A 20,069-nucleotide genomic window follows, 5' to 3' on the forward strand; every position below is an offset into this window, starting at 1 on the left:
ATCCAGTCAGGTAAGGCCTTCTTGGCCACCCCACTACAAGCTTCATTGTATTTTTCTGTCCCACGGTGTAACTTGCAACATCAACTTCAGCTTTGAAGGCAGTCCAAAGAACGTTGCTGTCCTTGGTCTTCTGGATATCTTTGCAACATGGATGAACAAAGATCAGTCATCTCTCTTTAGCTTCTCACGTTCCACATCCAAGGACTTTTTCTCAGACTCTATTAGTAAAGCAATAGCACAACTATTCCCAAACTAGCATTGCGTGTAAATGCACCTGCAATTAAATAACATTTTAGCAGAAATGAAAAACAATGTCTCATGTTAAAGGAATCTCAGGCCTAATGAAGCTAAAGTTAAACTAATACACACTTAACTTTACATCACATTCAAATAGCACGAGGATGGTTATGAAATTACACTCAATGATTATTTCTCATTTAATAAGATTAAGGCATACCGCATACAACATTCATAACTGCAGTGAATGTACTTTATTATTAACTTTGAGTGCACCCCTGTACATCGATCAAATGTTAAAATACAGAGTCTAAACTATTGTACGGGTACATATTGCTCAAGATTGTGACGTCAGGTGTGGCAGCAAATTCTACACTGTTCCAATAGTGTTGATACTGTGTTGTTTTTGTTAGATGTTGGGCGTGCACGTGCACATTAAGACCAGGGAAAGTCTTAGTAGACTAAACTGACTGCCTCAAAACATGTAAATTAGAACAGGTGCCATCAGGGTCAGAAACAATGTGAGATGCATACTAAATGGGAACTCCCATCTATAGAGTGCTAGGGCAGTAAACCAGTAAAGTGGGAGATTTTGAACAAAGAATTGTTGGGAATGTATTTTTGTCATTGACTTCTGTTGAAGGAGAGGTAATTTTAGCCGGGAGTTGTCGGGATCGTGGCACTAGGACTACGTATCTGCTGCCCGCTGACCAGACCACGAACCAGACACCACTTCCGGTCACCAAGGGGCATGATAACTGCATCAGTTTCTCTTGCAGTCTCTCTCTCCTGCACTATATCCACATATATCAGGTCGCAAACAAAAGGTGGGGGACAAGCATATTTTTGTTAACAACAGTGGAAATGTTGGAATGTGGAACTAGGACTACGTATCTGCCAACTCTTGACCAGACCGGGAACCTGACACCACTTCATGTCAGCGAGGGGTAGAAAGCAGACACAGACCGGATACGTGCGAGGAAGAGAATAAAGGTTGTTGTCCCCCCTACCTGGTCTCCGTCTGCTTTCCAGGGGCGGGGCACTACGACACTACAGGTGTCAGATAAAATAAACTAATTTTTGGCTTAAAGAATCTGGAGTCTCCGACCTCAGTCGGGTCCGTTGGTATGTCTTCTAAGGGTTTTTATACGTGCCTATTAAACAAATAATATCTTATATTTACATTAATGTCAACAACTTAAAACATACATACCATTGTCTAAGATACAAAGATATACAACTATACCCCTAACCAACATATTAATTTCAAAATTCATATTTGCTACCGCGCTCTTTATCATATTGAACACCGTTTCCACATCTGGATATTTATGTGTTATGCTATGGCATTATGGGCGTAAAGCCTTAACTTGTTTCCATCATTTTAGACTCACCTGATAGTTATGATTTGAGAATTAAAATGGAAAAAAATCACAAAAGAATATAAACGTGTCCTTTTCCTTTCATTAACAAAACTTTAAATGAACATTAACGAAAACATCATACCTTTAAATGCCATTTGGCTTTGCGGAGCTGCTATAAACTCCACCATGGTTGCGAAGGACCAGGACGAGTATCATGGCGCCCACGGGAAGCCTTCCTATCGTCTGTCCAAAGCACCATCACGCTCCAGTTCTTTCAGCGGCCTGCTCGCAGGCGCTGTAGAGGCAACTTTGATTTCCCAGTAACCCTTGCGAGCAGGGCTTTGACCAGGGAGGCTACACGTGTGGCTCTAGTGCGGCTTGGAGCGGTGGTAACTTTCCTAAGAGTCAGAACGATCTAAGTTTTTATCGTCTCTCTCCCCGGTTCAGAGTTGCACTATGCCGAAGTCAAAGCGGGACAAAAAGGGTGAGTGCAGATCTGGAGAAAACTGTTAGTCTCAACCGCAGCATGAGCTGTATTAACTCAATCATTTCCATTACGTACCCCACGTAGCACCACTCACCGTCACCCCCATAATGTACTCGTGCCCTCAAGTGGCAGTTCGCTCAGTCCCTGTTTGTTGTCTCCCCATAACAACTCCCTGGACACGTAACCCACAACGGCCACGTTTGACCATGGAGTCCTCGTTTATCTCGCAACCTCTACATGTGAGCACCAGTGAATACTATGGCCGCCCTAAGGGGGTGAGGTGGGGTTAACATCTCCCAACAATAATGCTGGAAAATCTTGTTAAAACACTTGGGCCCGTATTTATACTTTTTTTTTAGCGCCGCATGTGCCTCGTCTTTTGACGCAAAATCGTCGCAAACTTACAAAATACTATTGTTTTTTGTAAATTTGCGCCGATTTTGCGTCAAAAAACGACGCAAATGCGGCGCTACAAAGGCATAAATATGGGCCTCAATATGTGAAACAGGACATGGGTGGGATTAACGTGCAGTGGAAAGTGAGAGGAAGGCATTGGTAGGGGTACTTAAAACACCATTTCTCAAACTAGTCAATGTTTTTTAACACCTTCAAAACGGTGTGTGTGTGTGTTTTTGTCAGTGTGGGCGTGTAAAAATTCCAGGTGACAAGGCAGTTCATCACACCCTACTGAAAGCCCTTGTACCCAACTATTTACTATGTTTATGGGGGTGTTGGAATACCCCGAACAACCCCGCAGCCCACACCCCGAAGCTACACCTGTGGCCATATGTCAGTACGAGGCAGTGAACACTCGGATAGCAATACACCACAATAATCTGGCATCACTAAATGTGGGCAATGTTTAAATGTTCTTTGCACTATTTTTATTGTTCAAACTGAAAGTGTTTGCAGCCCTAACGTAACGGATTATGATTAAGTCCCTTGTACACATGGTTTCACCCGGTTTGATCCAAAAGGCCTTGTTGGGCATAACTGCACACAGTAGGTGATACAGAGACAAGTGCTTTTATTCAGAGGCATTCCCTATTGCTGGTTTCTATTCTTGTACCTTCTTAGAGGAATCCGTTGTAGAGATGGGCGAGGCAAGAAATTAGTAGGGAGAGTTGAGCGTTGAGCCAAATCGTGCACGAGCTGAGCCATGAAAATATATGGCATGTAAATCATGCAACAAACATGTAAAAATATGATACATATTTTTGAACGTTGAAGAGATTTTTATTAGGTTAACATGCTGAAGAGTTTCAATTTCTACATCAGATTATATCACTGTATTGAGAGGTATTTATTCATAGTGATAGTGTGTGAACATGAACTTGGAAAAGGTCACCACTTCACCCTGACGAAATTGCCTCTAGTGAACTGAGGCAAGTCAGTTTTTACGTGCATCCAAAATGTGGATTAGATTCATTTCATACCTGGAGCAATATTAGTCAGTTAAATCAAACATGAGGTGTTTGTACAGCTCACATCCTGAGCTTACGTATTCAAAGGTGCTTTCAAATGTGATGATGAGCATAGGCAAAGTGTGTAAGTCTTGTCTATGCAAAACTATTGTCTTTGTTAATGTCTTTTAGTCATGTTGTATAGTAGCCTGGCTGCTGTGGAGCATGGCTAAATATTAGGGAAAAAGCACTATGGCACGACCAAGCGTTGGCTGCGCCATAGTACTTTTTTTCTGTAGGGCAGGTAGATTTTGGCAACCCGGACAATGGGAGATAAGGAACACACGGACATCAGTGAGAGCAGACAACGAGGTGGGGGACAGGGGTAAGTGCTTTGATGAGGCCAGCACTGTTCTAAATAAGCAGCATGGGTAGTGGGAGGGTGTGAGGGAATAAGTACAGACAATGGAAGGGAATAAGTAATGCACAGCAGTAGGTTGTGAGGGTGGGAAGGAAGAAGCAACACAGACAAAAGGAGTGTGGGGCATAGGAGTTAAGAAACAACACAAGAGTAAGAAAGAAAAAAAGCAAAATAGTACCTCACGGTGGCAGCAGTAGAAGGACTCTAATCAAGATAAAGCAATCAATACTTGGTCCATGCTCTACACGAAAGAAGAGGAAGTGAAGCAATTGCAATGGACAGCAAATAAGAGTGACAAATGAATGGTAGGCATGGGAAGACTCCAGGACCCTTGTAGAACACAGTATATCTTGCAAGGGAGAGCACGTGTTGGCGCAAGCGAGACTTAAAAAAGAAAAAAAGGAGACCCGGTGAAATAACATAAAGGATAACAGTGTGGTGAAGCTGACAGTGATCCCACTTTTTTCTGGTCCCACATTGTGGTCTCCAGCTTTCTCTTGCCTGTTTTACATTGAAGTTTACTGATTTATCTTTATTTCTTGGTGCATGTCGTTATAACATATGGGTGGCAGGCAAAAGTCAGATGAAAGCTTGGCTTTTTTTTTTAGCTGAGACCGAGACTGAGCCAGACATCTGACTAACACGTTCAATGGCTTACCCTCCTCTAATCTGTTATCTCAGCTACTGAGAACACATAACTGATGTTTGAGAAGTGACATTTCTCCCACTTACAAGGAGAGTCTCTTCTATTAAAGGTGCTGGACTTCCTGAAACTCTCCCTTGGCAATGGCTTTTGATGATGATTCAGGAAATCTAGGTGGTTGAAACCCTTGTTCATTAAAATAACCCCTATGCCCTCCAAGTTTTGCAATTCTTGCTGTACCAGTTTCCTGCTTTGAAAGGGGATACTTTGGTGTTAGGAAGCAGCCAGGGGCTTGATAGTGTCACTGTGCAGTTTCATTTTCTTGTCCTTTATGCAGTGCATGACTCGGAACAGTGATGGAAAAGTAAGTGAGAATGTCTTTGACTGTTTGAAAGCTGAATGCGGATTGAAGTAGTAACTATTCCACAAATTGGCATCACAGCTGTGTTCCACTGTGAAAAGGAAGTGGCTGCTCTATTCTGACTGCCACTTGTGACTTTGGCTGCAAAATACTAATCTGTCAGACTTACAAAAAGGTTTCTTTGCTTCCATAAGAAGATGCAGGAAAGTCTAGTATACGAAAATCCAACTTGATCGAAACCTTTGACCAAAGCAAAGGGCATTGAATCTTCAGTTGAAGCATACAAGGAGGTTCACGATGTTGGGGCACCGGTACACAAAAATACTGGAAAAGAGGAGAAACAACATGCTTGAAGCGTAGATCTAAGTCTGATTTAATTCATGCTACATTGGCTAAATGACCTTTGCTTTTCATTCTATCGGAGCAGCTTGTCATATGGAGATTACTTTCAGCAGGTAGGATTAGAAATTGACTACCATGCCTATGTTTATTCATCCTGGTAGTCGTATGTTGGTTAAGAGAGAGGGGTTTGAACTGCTTGGCTAACATTATATTTACAATGGCTCCAGTGTTTTCCCATTGGGTTGTGTTTTCTTGTTCGCAGGCCAACTGCCCATTACACAAAAGAATCAGAATTATCATCAGATATCTTTGTTGTGGAACTGGGGCAAATTTTTCTTTGTGATCTAGAAGGACCCGGTGGCATCTCAGTGCTTTGCCATAATTTTTGCTGGTAGTTTTTGTCTGCCATTTTGCATGCCTTTCCAATGTACTTTTCCAGCTTAATTGAGTTATCACCAGTGAACCTTCTCTGCTGGCCATTCTTTCTTGTGGCCTGTGCAGTAAACTGTCTTGTAATCTGATAATGCTGCAGAGCACTGTCGCTCAGTAGTGTCTGACACTCCATTTTGGTGGGGCTTTCTTCCATTTTTACCACTGTAAAAGGTTTGTCCTATTGAACCACTCAAAGCGTTTGATATTTCTAGCACCCTGGAACTAAAGTCATGTGTTGATATCGCTATACAAGCTGTCAGTTTGGAGGATTTGCAGGCCTTTAGGATTTGAGCTATAACCGCTTCTTCTGGGGCCTCCACCTCACACTTACTCAACATGTTTAACAATAATGCATAGACAGGGCATTAAAGTGAATTAGCCGATGTTTTGCATACTAGACTTTGGAGAAGTACTTCCTTGTAAGATAATTACATTAACGTTTGTCCTGTGTGGGAAATGCTTTGGTGATAAGCATGATGACTTGAGAAGTGAATTTATCACGACTTCAATTTCGACCCCTAAGTGTTTAATACAGTGAAAAGGAGCAAGGGATAGGACGCTTGCACTTCTGGTCTTCCGACTAGATGGGGTGTGAGTTATGATTGTAATCTTTGGGGAAAGACTTGTATTGTCGTCATTTATGAATACGGGAATGCACGCCTCTTTTGAGGTAGTTGTAGCACTCCTTAAAGGGCCATGCATATTCAGGATTATAGATAAAAATCTGTACAAATCACTTTTTTTTAAAAAAGAGGGTCTTCTAGCAAATCTTTGCCCCTTGCGCAACACATGAGTGCTCACACTATGTAAACAGCACCTCATCATCACTTTGTCATATGACAAAACAAAACAAAAAGAGGAAAAGCAAACGGGAAATCCATACTCTAATCCACATGCCCGGAAAGGGATAGTGGGGTGGCGGCGTAGGAGGCAATAAGGGTAGAGAAGGGAAAGAGGATAGTGCCGGAGGTAGGCATGCACCCTCAAGGATTGACCACATGGGATCTCAAGGGCAATGTGATATAATATCTGGTCACCCTTTTGGGGCCAGGGGCTTCTCTAGTAAGGGCTAGTGGGCTTCATCTGGGAGGAAAGGCACCCAGGTGAGGAGGAAGATATGTCTTATATTGTAGGTTATATGTGACCCACTCATAGGAGGCTGTGTGGTACATGGTCGAGAGTAATTCTTCATGGGGGGGGGGGGGGGTTTGGGGGAATGCCAGTGGTGGAGAATGCAGCTTTTAGCTGTGACGAGAGCTGCATGTAGTAGTCGGCCCTGAAGGTGTTCAGTGTTTTGTTGGAATGGATAAGGCACACCCTTGATTTTAAGCATTATTGATTTTAACACTTTTAGAGCATTTTTCCCTAATAAAGTTACGCTTGAACACAGGGAGTAAAATTTGTTAACCACACAAGCTGTACACATTGTCCAGCCAGCTGTCCGCACATATCTCTTCTGCCCCATTGCTGTGATGTGTATGTCCTCTGCGTAAAATATAGGCTTGTCCACCTTCATGAGTGTCTGGCTGTATGTGAAACTGATATCCTGAAATTTTATTGGGACCTGGCATTATGCTAATCTAGTGTGTGCCCTGAAGCCTAGGCCTGTCTCTGGTAATGTGATGTCCGGAACCTGTTTGTGACCTGGATGGGTGCAGAAGGATGTCCTTGTAGTTGTTGGAGGACTGCTGCACGTGCCCTTGTAAAATCATGGAGTGAGGGCAATGTAGTGAGTTTTTGTGCATCAGTGGTGTGACCAGACCTTTTTCTCTGTCACGAAAAGGAGAATCCACTAACTTCTCCCATGTAAAGGTCCACTTTCAGAAGTTACTGTGTAGCAACAAGTATGGTAGTAGGACTGTATGGTATGAGTCTGAGAACTGGCGCCAGCAGGATCCATTTTGATGACCCCAGGTTTAGGGTGGCCTAGCTTCCTCACACAGTGGAAGTGCTGGCTACATTCACAAATTCCATGAAGACTTAGTTTGCAAAGGGCTACTAATTAGTTCTTCCTGAGCACTGCCGTTTGTTGATTGTATGGGTGAGATTTGCAACAACAATTTCTGTTGTTCAAGGTGAGGACGTTTCTAGGCAGGATCTGTCCCTTTGTCTGTCCCCGATGACTGACTGTTTCAGGAAGTTCGACAGTCAGATACAAAGATCTTAAACATGGCACCCTTGGATACTCATGCTTTAAGCTAGCATCACTGCTACCTGCTGTGCGTGCCATCACACTGCAAATGGCTTTATTTGAACAGCAATTGGAAAATTTAATTTGAATGAGAACTAATCCAAATATGGTCAGAGCTGCCACTTTTATAGAATAAGTGTGAGAAACTATCTTCCGTGGGTGTGGGGCATGAGGAGCGGCATTTGAAACGTTTAAAGATAATTGAAGTAAACACCTCAGAATTGTAGTTGGAATTACAACTCTATACCTGAGCTCCAATCAGTGGTGTACATTTTGCTACTATGAAAGCAGTTTCTTTTTTCTAAGATTAGCACTGGGCTGGACAATGCATTATTGTGTCTGTTGTTTGATTGCTAAGGTCTGGGCTTTGTCACTCGCACTACCTCCCTAAGAAGTCTTTGATTGGTGTTACTACCCTAAGCTTCAAGTGTGTATTTGTCAGTTTGCATTTCCATTGTGGGACAGACTGCAGGACACCAGTGAAAAACAACCTCAATCACCACAGTTTGGGTCGTGTAAGCGCAATGCTTTTCTGCCCACTGAGTTAAGATTTTTCAATAAGCATGTCCTTTTTTCTGCTCTATTAACCCATGTTCCTTGCATCGAATGAATAGCTGGCTTGCATAAACTACATTTAGAACTTCTATTAATCCCAAAACCTTTCTTTTCCCTTTAGTGTCCTTAACTAAAACAACAAAGAAGGGTTTGCAAGTAAAACAGACTTTGATTGAAGAGGTGAGGAGCAGCGCTGCACTTTAAAAAAAAAAAAAAAAAAAAAAAAAAAAAAAACTAGATTGAAGTTATTTCTTTGACTTGTTCTCTCTCAGGTGTGCTTTAAAAAAAAATATCTTACTGCTTGCAGCTGCGCAAATGTGTGGATACCTACAAGTACCTCTTCGTTTTATCCATCGAGAACATGAGAAACAACAGATTAAAGGATGTGAGGAATGCATGGAAGCACAGCCGGTGAGTTGAACATGAAGTGGGTACTAGCCAAGGGGCCAGGCGCTTGTGGCCATGGGTGTCACAGCTGGTATCATGAGTTCTGAAGGATTGGTGAAGATGGACTTGGGCAAATGACAGCAAGCCTGTGCTAACTGCAACTGAGGTAAAAGAGGGGCTTTTCCTATTTGTTTGGGGGGGGGGGGGGAGAAAGAGACTTGAGCTCTGAGTAGTATAGCTGAATGAGAGTCACAGATGTGCCACTGCTGTATATGTGTCTGGAAAATTTGTATTGGACTGTTTGGCACATGAATATTTGGGAAAATGCCCCAGTCTCCATGTAATCATGTTTTGTAGATTGCTGGAGTGATTTCGGGGGCTGCTTACTGTCCACTTGTATAATGTACACCCATACAGAGACTAGTTGGGAGTGTTTATATGAAACTGTTGATCTCCTCTAAATTGGACATGGTGACTTCCATAACTACATCATGCTCAAATTGGCAGAGCACCCTTGTCATTTAATTGCCCCTCCCTAACTCCTGTTGACGAGCCTTAAATCCGTTCAGTTTGTTTGACAAAGTTTCTGGAGTGTTGTTGGCACCGGGAAGGCTAGGCTGAGTTGCCAGACCCTCCGCCCCAACAGCTCATCCAAATACCAAGGTTAACCATTTGCACGGTTCTGTGTTTAGTCAACAAAAGTATATATTGGAGACTTTGAAAGACAGATAATTGACATGGCACCACAAAATTTATTGCATGCAGACACTCCACACAATACACGCACTCCAAAACAAATTGATGGGAACGATTCAGTGTATAGGATTAGTCTGTTATAGACAGAGGGATATGGAAATGGCCCTGATGTGGCGACTAAATAGTAGAAATCCATGTTGCTGGGAAATGCATGTAAAGGAATCTTGCTTCCAGTTTGCAGTAGTGCCATTAAAATGGCTGACTGACACACCTCAGGACCTAAAACGTAGCCACCAAATGATTTAAAAACTGTTTTTACTTCCCAGCCTCAGCAGATGGGATGGAGTACACCTGATGAATGTGGACACCCCTGTCCGTAGCTCGAGAAGGAAGGGCTAATCGGGTGGCTTCAGTTTTGCTGTATATCTTTATAGGTTGAAAAGTATGCACCAAGCCTTGTCCAGTGATTATATGTAGGATCCTACCTTTAACATGTCCTTACTCCCTACATGCCTGTGTGTTGCGGAGCAAGAACAGGTCTGTCACTCAATCAAATCATATGATTAAAAATTCCCATTGAGTATAGTTGATAAACTGAAAAAGAATAACAATACTTTCATGGTTACTCCAGCACTCTCAACGTGCGGGTACAACACTACCTGTTAGTGTGAATAGAAACTGTTGCTGTTAAAATCTGTGTTTGCATGAATGTGGGGTCATGCACCCTCACCCGTTGTCCAGTTGTTTAGGGAGTTGGTGTTTTTGTTTTGACTGAGGGATTAGCAATAGAATGTTGATAATGAGATACAGCCTGGGGACCTAGAGCAATAATCTTCTACATCGTGGCTCTCCATTCTCAATGTGTACCAGGAATTTCAAGCATTAGAAGGGTGTCCGAGACTGAAGATTAAATCACTGTATAGGGTTTGGAGGATAGGGACTATAGCAGACACAACACTGCAGATCCACAGGTGAGCGACTCTGGTGTGGATATGCCAATTCACTCTCAAATCAGTTTTCAAAAGGTTACACAAATGGATGTGTAGCACTTCTGATATACACTAAGAGTACTCAATAACATGACAAGAATAAAGTTAAGAGTTTAATTATGTACTATTTCATCAGTTCTCACCAGACTATTGTGTTGCTCTTAATGGAAAAAAAAACTAAAGTAGCGAGGATTTTGGCACTGAGGCAAAGCTCAGAACAGCCAGGAGGAGAAAGTACACCAATCAGTTGTCACTGCATGAGATGGAATTAAAAGGCAAGCACCACACAAATCCCAAGTCTCTATGAACGGAGAGGGAACGAAGGGGGAAAACAACGTGGAGAATGTAATACTGCAGGTGAACATCTGACAAAAAGCTCTAACGCACAATATTGTGAGGCATGCAGACAGTTGCAGCATCCTCCTTAAGGGATGCATCTTCTAAGACAACGTGTCCGAACTCTTTGTTGGCTGGGGCCCCAACCACCATAACTGAACTTCTAAAGTCAGAAGGAAGAATTGACTGTGAAACTGGAAGTAGTGCTGAGACACATTTTGCCTGCAAACCTAGATAAGGCATGCTGAATCCTATCAGTGTGTGGCTAGATTTCAGAGCACAGGGGAAAAAAGGGAAGTCAATCTAAGGCCAAACAGGCTTCTTAGATTCCTGTGCCAAAATAGTGCAGAACTTCTCTAGAAAGCCTCAAGAACAGAATGCCTGCAGAATTTGTAGAATATCCTTCAAAACTGCTCTAACTGTTTTAAAAAGCACATTGTGTAGAGTCATGGATTTTGCCTTTGCTCTAGTAGTATTTCAGCAGCAGGTGGATGATCCTTTCTGTGCTGGCAGTAGCAGTGGAAGATACATATGGGATGAAACCTTTGCTATAGTTCAGCTAGCTTTAGTATCAAAAAGTCACAAATGGTTGATTTGGAGATGTTTGGCCCTGAACAGATAGCAAAATAGAGTGCTCTAGACAATAAGAAGATGGCTAGGAGACAAATACACCCATTTAGATTGAAATAATGCAACCTTTTGGAAACAAAGCTGTGTTGAGTTTGCAACACTGCCATCTTTCTTCGGAACTCTGTTTCATTGGCACATAGGTCATGTAGCCTAGTAATGTGCCTGGCAGATTTGGTGGTGAGTAATAAGTTAATGAGGCCATGAAGTTGTATATCAGCGTAGTCATGATCAAGTTTCATCTGTTATTAGGGTGTTGTAGAGTGAGAAAAATGATCCAACAAGCTGGCTTGATGGTGCTTCAATTTTTTTTTCCTTCAGTCCCCACTGACTGCTAGGTAGGCATTACAGTTGTCTATCTGGACATGGTGATGCAACCAGATGTCTGGCGAAAGACGCTATATTATCTACCGAGGAGGCGAGTGAGTCAATGATCCTTTACAGGGTTCAGCAACACCAACCATTTACTTTTCTACTGTGATCTGGTGAAAAACGCCTCAGTAGCTGATGGGGAGGCCAATGTGTTCAAAGCCCGCTAGAACCAGATGCTTAAGTTATGTGATAGTAAGAAATAGTGTAGAATCTACCCTAACTTTATTGACAGTAAGTTTACTCTCTCTGGAAAATGTGGCTGATGCCCTAGAACCACAACAGATGAACCTAATCATTGAATCCAACAGGGCATTCCATGGGGGATACGGTATGCATGGCTAGCCACAAATTTGATTGGTCTTGGCCTTCTCAATGCATGGGGAAGTGGAGCCAACTTATTATACATAGTCTGTTTTCCAGTTGTGACCCACATCAATTTAAGGAACCAGTAAGAAATGACTTCTAAAAGAAAATGAGCTGTTCCAGTGTTTAATATAATGATTATTATTATAAATTATTTTTGAAGTTGGTAGGTGTCTACCTGTTTGGTCCAGATGACAACTCTATTACCAACTGATATTTAGGGGTTGAAACATTGATGTACATGTGTTGAATTAATTGAACATTTGCTGCAAGTGGACCTTGTTGGGTCATTTAGGACCTGGGCTCCGTGTTATAAAAGCTTAAACATATTTCAAGTCAACTGTTTATTTGGTGTATTCAACATTGTGTGTGATTGCTCAGTATCTTGCAGTATTCACTAAACTCTACGCAGTTCACAAGGAACACCTACTGTTATTGTGTGAAACCTTGTCTGTAAAATATTGTCATTTTGTATTTTTAATGTATATACCCGAAACTTGTGCATCTAGATACATGGGTACTTACTAAACAACTGGATTTTTAAGAACTTTGTTTTTATTTAATAACCTAGCATTACAGGTACGTTGGAAGTGAAGGCTGTTAATTTCTCTCAGTGAAACAGTCAGAAATCCTGCACCTAAAGAGACATGTTTGTGCCACAGTGAAGCTCTTGCTTTTGATGGTGTGCCCTGGTAGGGAATGGAAATACACTCGCCATTTCTGAGCTCTTGGCCCCCTTCCCTCGCCAGGTTGTCAGGCACCTAGTGAAATTGGTTTTAGAAAGTTATTTTCACGCTTGTTATTACTAGCATATTTTGGTTATGTTGGAGGTGGGTGGTGTCAGGAAAAGACGCCCTATTACCTTAATAACACCAGAGACGTCGGTTTAAATCCATGTCATTCCTTTCTGACTCTTTATGCCAAAGTCCAATTTCTGTTGTTCGATCAATTTACCCTGTCTCCGCCTGCAAGGCAAATGTTTCCAGAGGGACCTCATGCCAGTGAGACAGCTCTAGTGCATACAGAATGACTACAGAACAGATGCAGAAGGTATACAGGTCAGCTGTTGGCAATGACCAAAGGCACTAAGCGCATAGTTTAAAACTGAAACACTGGGGCTTATGTATGGAAGAAGAGACAAACAGAGGAAGGAATACTGCAATAAAGTGAAAAAGCAACCAAGTCCTTGCCCTCTAGTAGAAATTACTGAGCAGAAGAAAACTAAGTTTCAATCTTTTATATCCTTGTCCTTTCCTTAATTTCCTCCTTTGGTATCTCCCTCTCTCCCCCACACCCATTGTCCTGACCGTGGAGTGTTCTGTGGTCTGTCATTATCAACTGACATGAGCTGTCTGACTAAGGTAGGAATAGCTGCTCCTCTGACTAGACTGGTGATGGTGAATAAACCTGTTTTACCCAACAGAACTTGGATTCATCATAATTTTAACACTGGCAACTGAGACCATTTGGAGATGGTGCAATCCCCAATATGTCTTTCATCTGAACGTTACACCATGCCTGCAAGAAAGTAGTTTATTTACCTTACCCTCACCTTCCACCTCAGCTGCAACATTTCCTGAGTAATCCCTTGGTCTCCAGTCATTAGTTCCTTTTTTGGTAGCGCCCTTACTTCAGAGTACCTGCTTTGACTGTTTTCAATAAAAGTTACTGCTGCTCTGATTGTATACAGTGCTACCGTTGCCGTAACCCATGGTGAGACTGTGGGAAAGTGCCCCATTTTTTGACATGGTCACCCATTTTTTTTGCTTGATATTCGATGCAGTTTTTACTGAAAGTGCACTGGGTTCCTTATGACCAGGCCCCCAGTGCCAGATCTCTTTCATTAAAACTATGCAGTTGTTCTGCAATTGGCAATACCTGTGGGCCACCCCTGTAGGTCCCCAGTAAATGGTACCATTGGTACCTGGGTACCAAAGAGGCACCCCAAGGACTGCAGCATGTATTGTGCCACCCCCAGGGACGCTTCACCTGGCACATGCAGACTGCCATTGCAGGCTGTGCGTCTTGGTGCAGCTAAAAGTGAAAACATGATGTATGCCATGACTCATAAACACTGCTTAAATTATATGTAAGTCACCCCTACAGCAGGCCTTGCATCCCTAAGGCAGGGTGCTTTATATTACAGGTGAGGGCATATCTGCAAGAGCACATATGCCCCTGCTATGTCTGTTGATTATTAGACATAGTGAGTAAACAGGGAAGCTTTTTTAAGTAAATGTGCTGGACACTTCCAGCTACATGATGGCTTTACCATAAATAGGGATATTTGGTATCAAACATAACATATTATTAAACCTTCATCAATGGATTTATTAATACATGCACCTAGAGGGTACCTTAAAGGTGTTCTGAAAACCTACCATCTGCCTGTGTGCAGACTAATCAGCCTGTCACCACCAGACACAAGTCTGACCCCTGAGGGTGAAAGCCTTTGTTCTCGTATGATCATTAAAAAGGCCTGTTGTGGGGGAGGTTTCTACATACCTTATGAAACAGGATGACCTGCATTCCAAAGCAGGGGCTCCAATGAAACCCTTGGTTATGCAGATCTGTCTTCACTCAAAGGAGAGATGCCGATTCCCCCTGCCCAGTGCCCATTTGGCACCAGGACAGGCAGGAAATGTAGTATTCAGAGAGGTGTTTCCCCCCCCTTCAGGTCATTCTTGCCTTTTATGTGAGTTACCTGATGTGGACACCAGATTTAGAAATCTGCCATCTTGGTGTTGGTAGATTTAGGAACTCTCGGACAGAGTTATGCTCACTTCCCACAGGAAGTGGTCATATATGGAGTGTAGTGACTCCACGGGTAAGTAACCAATTGGCTCCTACCCTACACTCCCTGAAACACCCCAAAATGTAGTAATTAGGGGAGGCCCTGGCACTAGGAATTTAGATTCCTGCAAACCTACAAAGAAAGACACCCAAGAGCCGCAAAGCAAAGCCCCAGGAAGAAGCACCTGACTTGGCCCCAGCCCCACCATCCTGTCTGCTGTTCCTGCAGATTAGTGCCAAGGTCGACTTCTGCAAGCTGCTGTACCTATAAAAGCCTGGGAGACCTGCCTTCAACAGAGACCCAGGAACTCCTGTGGAACAGCAGAGCTGCTCCCTGCAACTTGCAGGCACCCCAAGACGGACTATGAGGACTCCATACTGCCAAGTATCGACACCTGGAAACACCACTGCACCTGTGCCGCACAGCCCAAGTTGAAGTGGACCAACGGCGCTAGAGTGGTTCCCCAGCCCTACAGAGACCAAGTCCACCTTGTACTGGCCCACTGTGGACCCTCCAGCATCTCCTGCAGCCTCTGCACGCAGACCCCATCAACTAAGAGTGCTCTAGTGGAGAAAAACCTGTCACCTCAGGGCACCTCTGCACCGGTCGCCCTTGGCCTGTGGCGAATAGGACTGAATGTGCCCACTCATTCCTGGACATCTCAAGACTGGAACCCACTGGTTGTTCCTCCCGACTGGATCCCCCAGTCCTCACCAGCAGCATCTTTTCAACCAGACTGATTCCTATAGAGTAACATTGGGCACCCAGTGCCATACTACACCTCTGCACCCGGAGTGACCTGTTGGTGTGGCCTGATCCTTACCCAGTACTTACCTTTGGTCCAGGAGATTGGGTCCTGCAAGTTGCTGTACTATATCTTTTTTGCCGTCTGTTTTTCCTCCATGGAATAACATTACAGCTTCCAGAAATTGCAGTGTCGACTTTACCAAACTGTAAAGATTTCTCTTGTAAAATGTACTTACCTAATTGTACTGTTTCTGGTGCCAAAACATTTATAAAGATACTCAATATTTTTATGAATTGGTGTGGATCTCCTTCTTGAGTCTTGTGCCTCATTTATTGGCTGACTGTGTGTATTTGGAGATGTCTAATACTCCTCTCTAAGCCTAAGGCTGTTTGAACACAGCACCCCTAAAAAGAGCACCTTGGGATTGCTAGAGCAGGCCCTGGTTCACTGGTAAGGGAACCCTTGGACTCTTTGCACAAAAGATCTCATTTTGACACATCACATAAGGAACCAGCTTCCTACACTGGTGGCGCAGCGGTGGGATATAAGACTTTACATTTCCTGTACCACTCGGTTAATAAGTGATAGCACTAAGGAATCCAAAATTCTTTAGTAGGGAAAAACACTTTCCAATTTAAAATTGGTCAAAAATAGCTGTAGGGCCTTGTGTTAAGTCCCCCAGTTCAAACTGTTTAGAATTTTAAATACTTTAATTAGGCCTCTTAGAAGTTCACTTTGATTTTCTTCAAGTTTCGAAAAAGGTCCCAAACACTTAAAAACCATGACTGAAGCAGCAGGTACATCCCAGGAGCTCAACTTGGGCCCATACATACATCTTGAGGTTGCCCAACTTAAGACCGTCTGCCAAGCATGGAAACTTGCTGTGGGCCCTAAACCCAGAAAAGTCCATCTGCAGCTGCTGTTTGCAGAAAATAGAGCAGTGGCAAACAAAGTAACCCCTCCTGAAAGTTGTGGTGGTGGGGTGGAAGAGGATGATGAATGCCCACAACGCCACTGACAGTAATACCGCTGTAGGCATTTCTGATAGTACCCCAGGAGATGGAGACAGTGAAGATGCTGAACTCCAAAAGCTAGCTAAGAGGATAGAGTTAGAGAAAGAGAGAGCTGAGATAAGCCTAGGACCTATCTCTGGTGGCAGAAAGATTTTAAATGGGGAGGAAGAAGCTTTTGTCCCTAAGATCCCCATAAGGATTGCCCACAAATGTTCAGAGGTTGATGATATCACCAAATGGTTCACTGCATTTGAGAGGGCCTGTACCACGAGGATACTCAGCCAGAAGTATTGGGACTTTTCTACTCTGGGAGCTTTTCTCAGGAAAATGTAGGGATAGACTCCTGACACTGGCTGGAGCAGATACTGGGTCCTATGACCGTATGAAGGGTACCCTGATTTAACTTAGGAGTACAGGATCAGGTTCAAGGGAACTAGAAAAACCTCTAGGCCATCCTGGGTAGATTATGTTGACTTCTCAGTCAAAACACTAGGTGGCTGGTTAAAAGGGAACCAGGTGCAAGACTATGATAGGCTTTATAATCGTATTATGAAAGAGCATCTGTTGAGTAGCTGTGTTTCTGAAAAATTGTACCTGGTAGACTTGGGTCCAATTTCTCCTGAGAGATACAGGTGCAAGTGTCACCATGCTGACTGAAAACCTGATATCCCTAGAACAGTATCTGACTGGTGAAATCTTTACAGTCATCAGGGCTGACAACCAAGCTAAGGCCCATCCCATGGCAATGGTGTCCTTTGAGTGGGGAGGGGTTACTGGCGACAAAAAGCAGGTGGTATCTACGGCAATTCTTGTAGCCTGTCTGCTAGGAAATGATCTGCACTCCTCAGCATGGGCTGAGGTCGAAAGAAAGACCTATGCAGCTATGCTGGGTATACCTGAATGGGTGTGTGTGAAAACCGGAGCACAATGCAAAGCCCAGGGTGAAAAAAAAGGTGCTGGAGCCTGGAAAAATGGCACAGCCCTCCAACAGAAAAGACAGGAAGTCAGGTAAGCCTACTTCTGAGCATCTCCAAACTCAGGTCCCCTCTCCTCAGGGAGGGAGCTGAGCCCCGGGAACTTGGGCCTTACACGGCAGAGCTCCTGGGCAGAGGAGGACCCTCTAAGGAAGAGCCGTGCCAAAGACAGAGGACCGGTCTCCTCCTGAGAGCCTGAGACCGCAAACTGCTGACCAGGAAGAGGTAGATGACAGTGGCTCCCACAGGACCTCTTGGGAGGAGGGACTCCTGTATACTGAGGCCAGAGACACCAAACCTTATGCCACTAGGAGAGCGGCAGTGCCTCAGATGTATAGAGTTCCTGCCTACTTTGGCTGATGACATCCCCTTAACTGTGCATCTTGGCCAGACCAAAACTTGGAGTAGGTTGGTACCTCACTTCAACTGACCAGGAATGTCCCAGAAGGTGAAGGAGTTTTGTAACTCCTGTGTCACCTGTCAAGCCAGTGGCAAGGCAGATGGCCACCCAAAGACCCCCTTAATTCCACTTCTTCTGGTTGGGGTTCCCTTTGAAAGTGTAGGGGTTGATGTTGTTGGCCCGCTAGACCCTCCAATAGCACCAGGCAACAGATTTATACAGGCTGTAGTGGATCATGCTACCAGGTACCCTGAAGATACACCTCTTAAGATTGCCATTGCTTCTGCAGTTGCTAGGGCCCCACTCAGTACCTTTAGTAGAGTGGGCTTCCCTAAGGAGGTGGTATCAGACAGAGGTAGTAACTTCATGCCTGCATACCTCAAGAACATGTGGAATGAATGTGGAGTGACATACAAGCTCACTACCCTATTTCACCACTAGGAAATGGTTTAGTTGAGATGTTCAGTGAAACCATGAAGGGCAGGATTGCAGGTCTCCCATAAAAACTCAAAAGGAGATGGGATATCCAGTTACTATGCTTGTTTTTCGCCTACAGAGAAGTGCCACAAAAAGGAGTAGATTTTCCCCCCTTTGAACTTATTTCTGGACATTCTGTCAGGGGACCACTGTGTCCAGTGAAGGAAGGCTGAGAGAGACCCCCTTAAAGAGCCCAAACAAGACATTGTGGACTATGTGCTAGGCCTACGTTCAGGAATGACTGAGTACATGGGAACAGCATCCAGAAGCCTTGAGGCCAGCCAAGAGCTCCAGAAGCTCAGGTATGAACAAAAGGCTTATACAGTGGTGTTACAACCAGGGCAGAAGGTGTGGGTACTAGAGCCTGTGGCTCGCAGGGCACTGCAGGACAAATGGAGTGGCCCTTACCCTATCCTTGAAAAGAAAAGTGAGGTAACTATCTTATTGACCTAGGCACTCCCAGGAACCTTCACAGGGTTATCCATGTGAACCATCTAGAGCTCTTCCATGACAAGGCTGGTGTGGCCATGCTAACAGTCACTGATGAGGCGCAGGGAAAAGAAAGCGAGCCTCTCCCTGGCCTCCTCTCCCACAGCCCCAAAAGTGGGTCAGTGGATGGTGTGGTCTTTACAGGAACCCTTTCAGCCCATTAGCAAGCTGACTGCAGGCAAGTCCTACAGCAGTATGCTGGGCTCTTTTCCCCTCACGCCTGGTCTGACTAACTGGTGTGTCCATGATGTGGACACTGGTGACCACATGCCTGTCAAAAGCGAAACATACAGACAGTCTGATCATGTGAATGGTAGCATCAAAGCTGGAGTTAGCAAGATGCTGGAGTTGGGGTGATTGAGCCCCCTGATAGTCCCTGTACCAGCCCAGCGGTCTTAGTCCCCAAACCTCATTCCAAGGGAAGTAAACCAGGGTTGAGGATTTGTGTGGACTACAGAGAGATCTCAATGTTGTCACCAAGACAGGTGCACACCCTATTCCAAGAGCAGATGAACTGATTGACAGGATTGGGGCAGCCATATTTCTCAGTACTTTTGATTTGACATCAGGGTACTGGCAGATTGCTCTAACCCCCAGCAGCAAAAAAAAAAAAGAACATTCTCCACCCCAGATGGACCTTACAATTTCATTTGATTTTAAGAATGCCCCTGCCACCTTCCAAAAGTTGTTAAATAAGGTCCTTGCTGGGTTGGAAGCCTTTAGTGCAACATATCGTGATGATTCTGCGGTCTTTAGCTCCACTTGGTGGGAACACCCGATTCACTTTGGCAATGTTCTTGATGCTATGCGAAGTGCAGGCCTCACTGTAAGTGCCAGATAGAGCAGGGCTAGGTTGTATACTTGTCACCTGGTAGGTGGAGGCCAACTTCAACCACTACAACCCAAGATCCAGACAATTCTGGACTGGGAAGCTCCAACGACTGAGACTAAGGTCAGGGCATTCCTTG

The 20,069-nt window shown here is 44.0% G+C and overlaps 1 protein-coding gene across 1 annotated transcript in view; it reads left to right on the plus strand.

The window, feature by feature from the left end:
• Positions 1–1,925: 1,925 nt before the first annotated feature.
• Positions 1,926–20,069, plus strand: part of MRTO4 (MRT4 homolog, ribosome maturation factor) — a 35,277-nt gene continuing 17,133 nt past the window's right edge. The window contains exons 1-3 of the mRNA XM_069240149.1: positions 1,926–2,085; positions 8,558–8,616; positions 8,744–8,847. Coding sequence (XP_069096250.1) covers positions 2,058–2,085; positions 8,558–8,616; positions 8,744–8,847 — 191 coding nt within the window. The 5' untranslated portion in view covers positions 1,926–2,057. The remainder of the gene's footprint in view (positions 2,086–8,557; positions 8,617–8,743; positions 8,848–20,069) is intronic.

Source organism: Pleurodeles waltl, chromosome 6 (assembly GCF_031143425.1).
Source record: "Pleurodeles waltl isolate 20211129_DDA chromosome 6, aPleWal1.hap1.20221129, whole genome shotgun sequence".
NCBI classification, from domain to species: Eukaryota; Metazoa; Chordata; class Amphibia; order Caudata; family Salamandridae; genus Pleurodeles; species Pleurodeles waltl.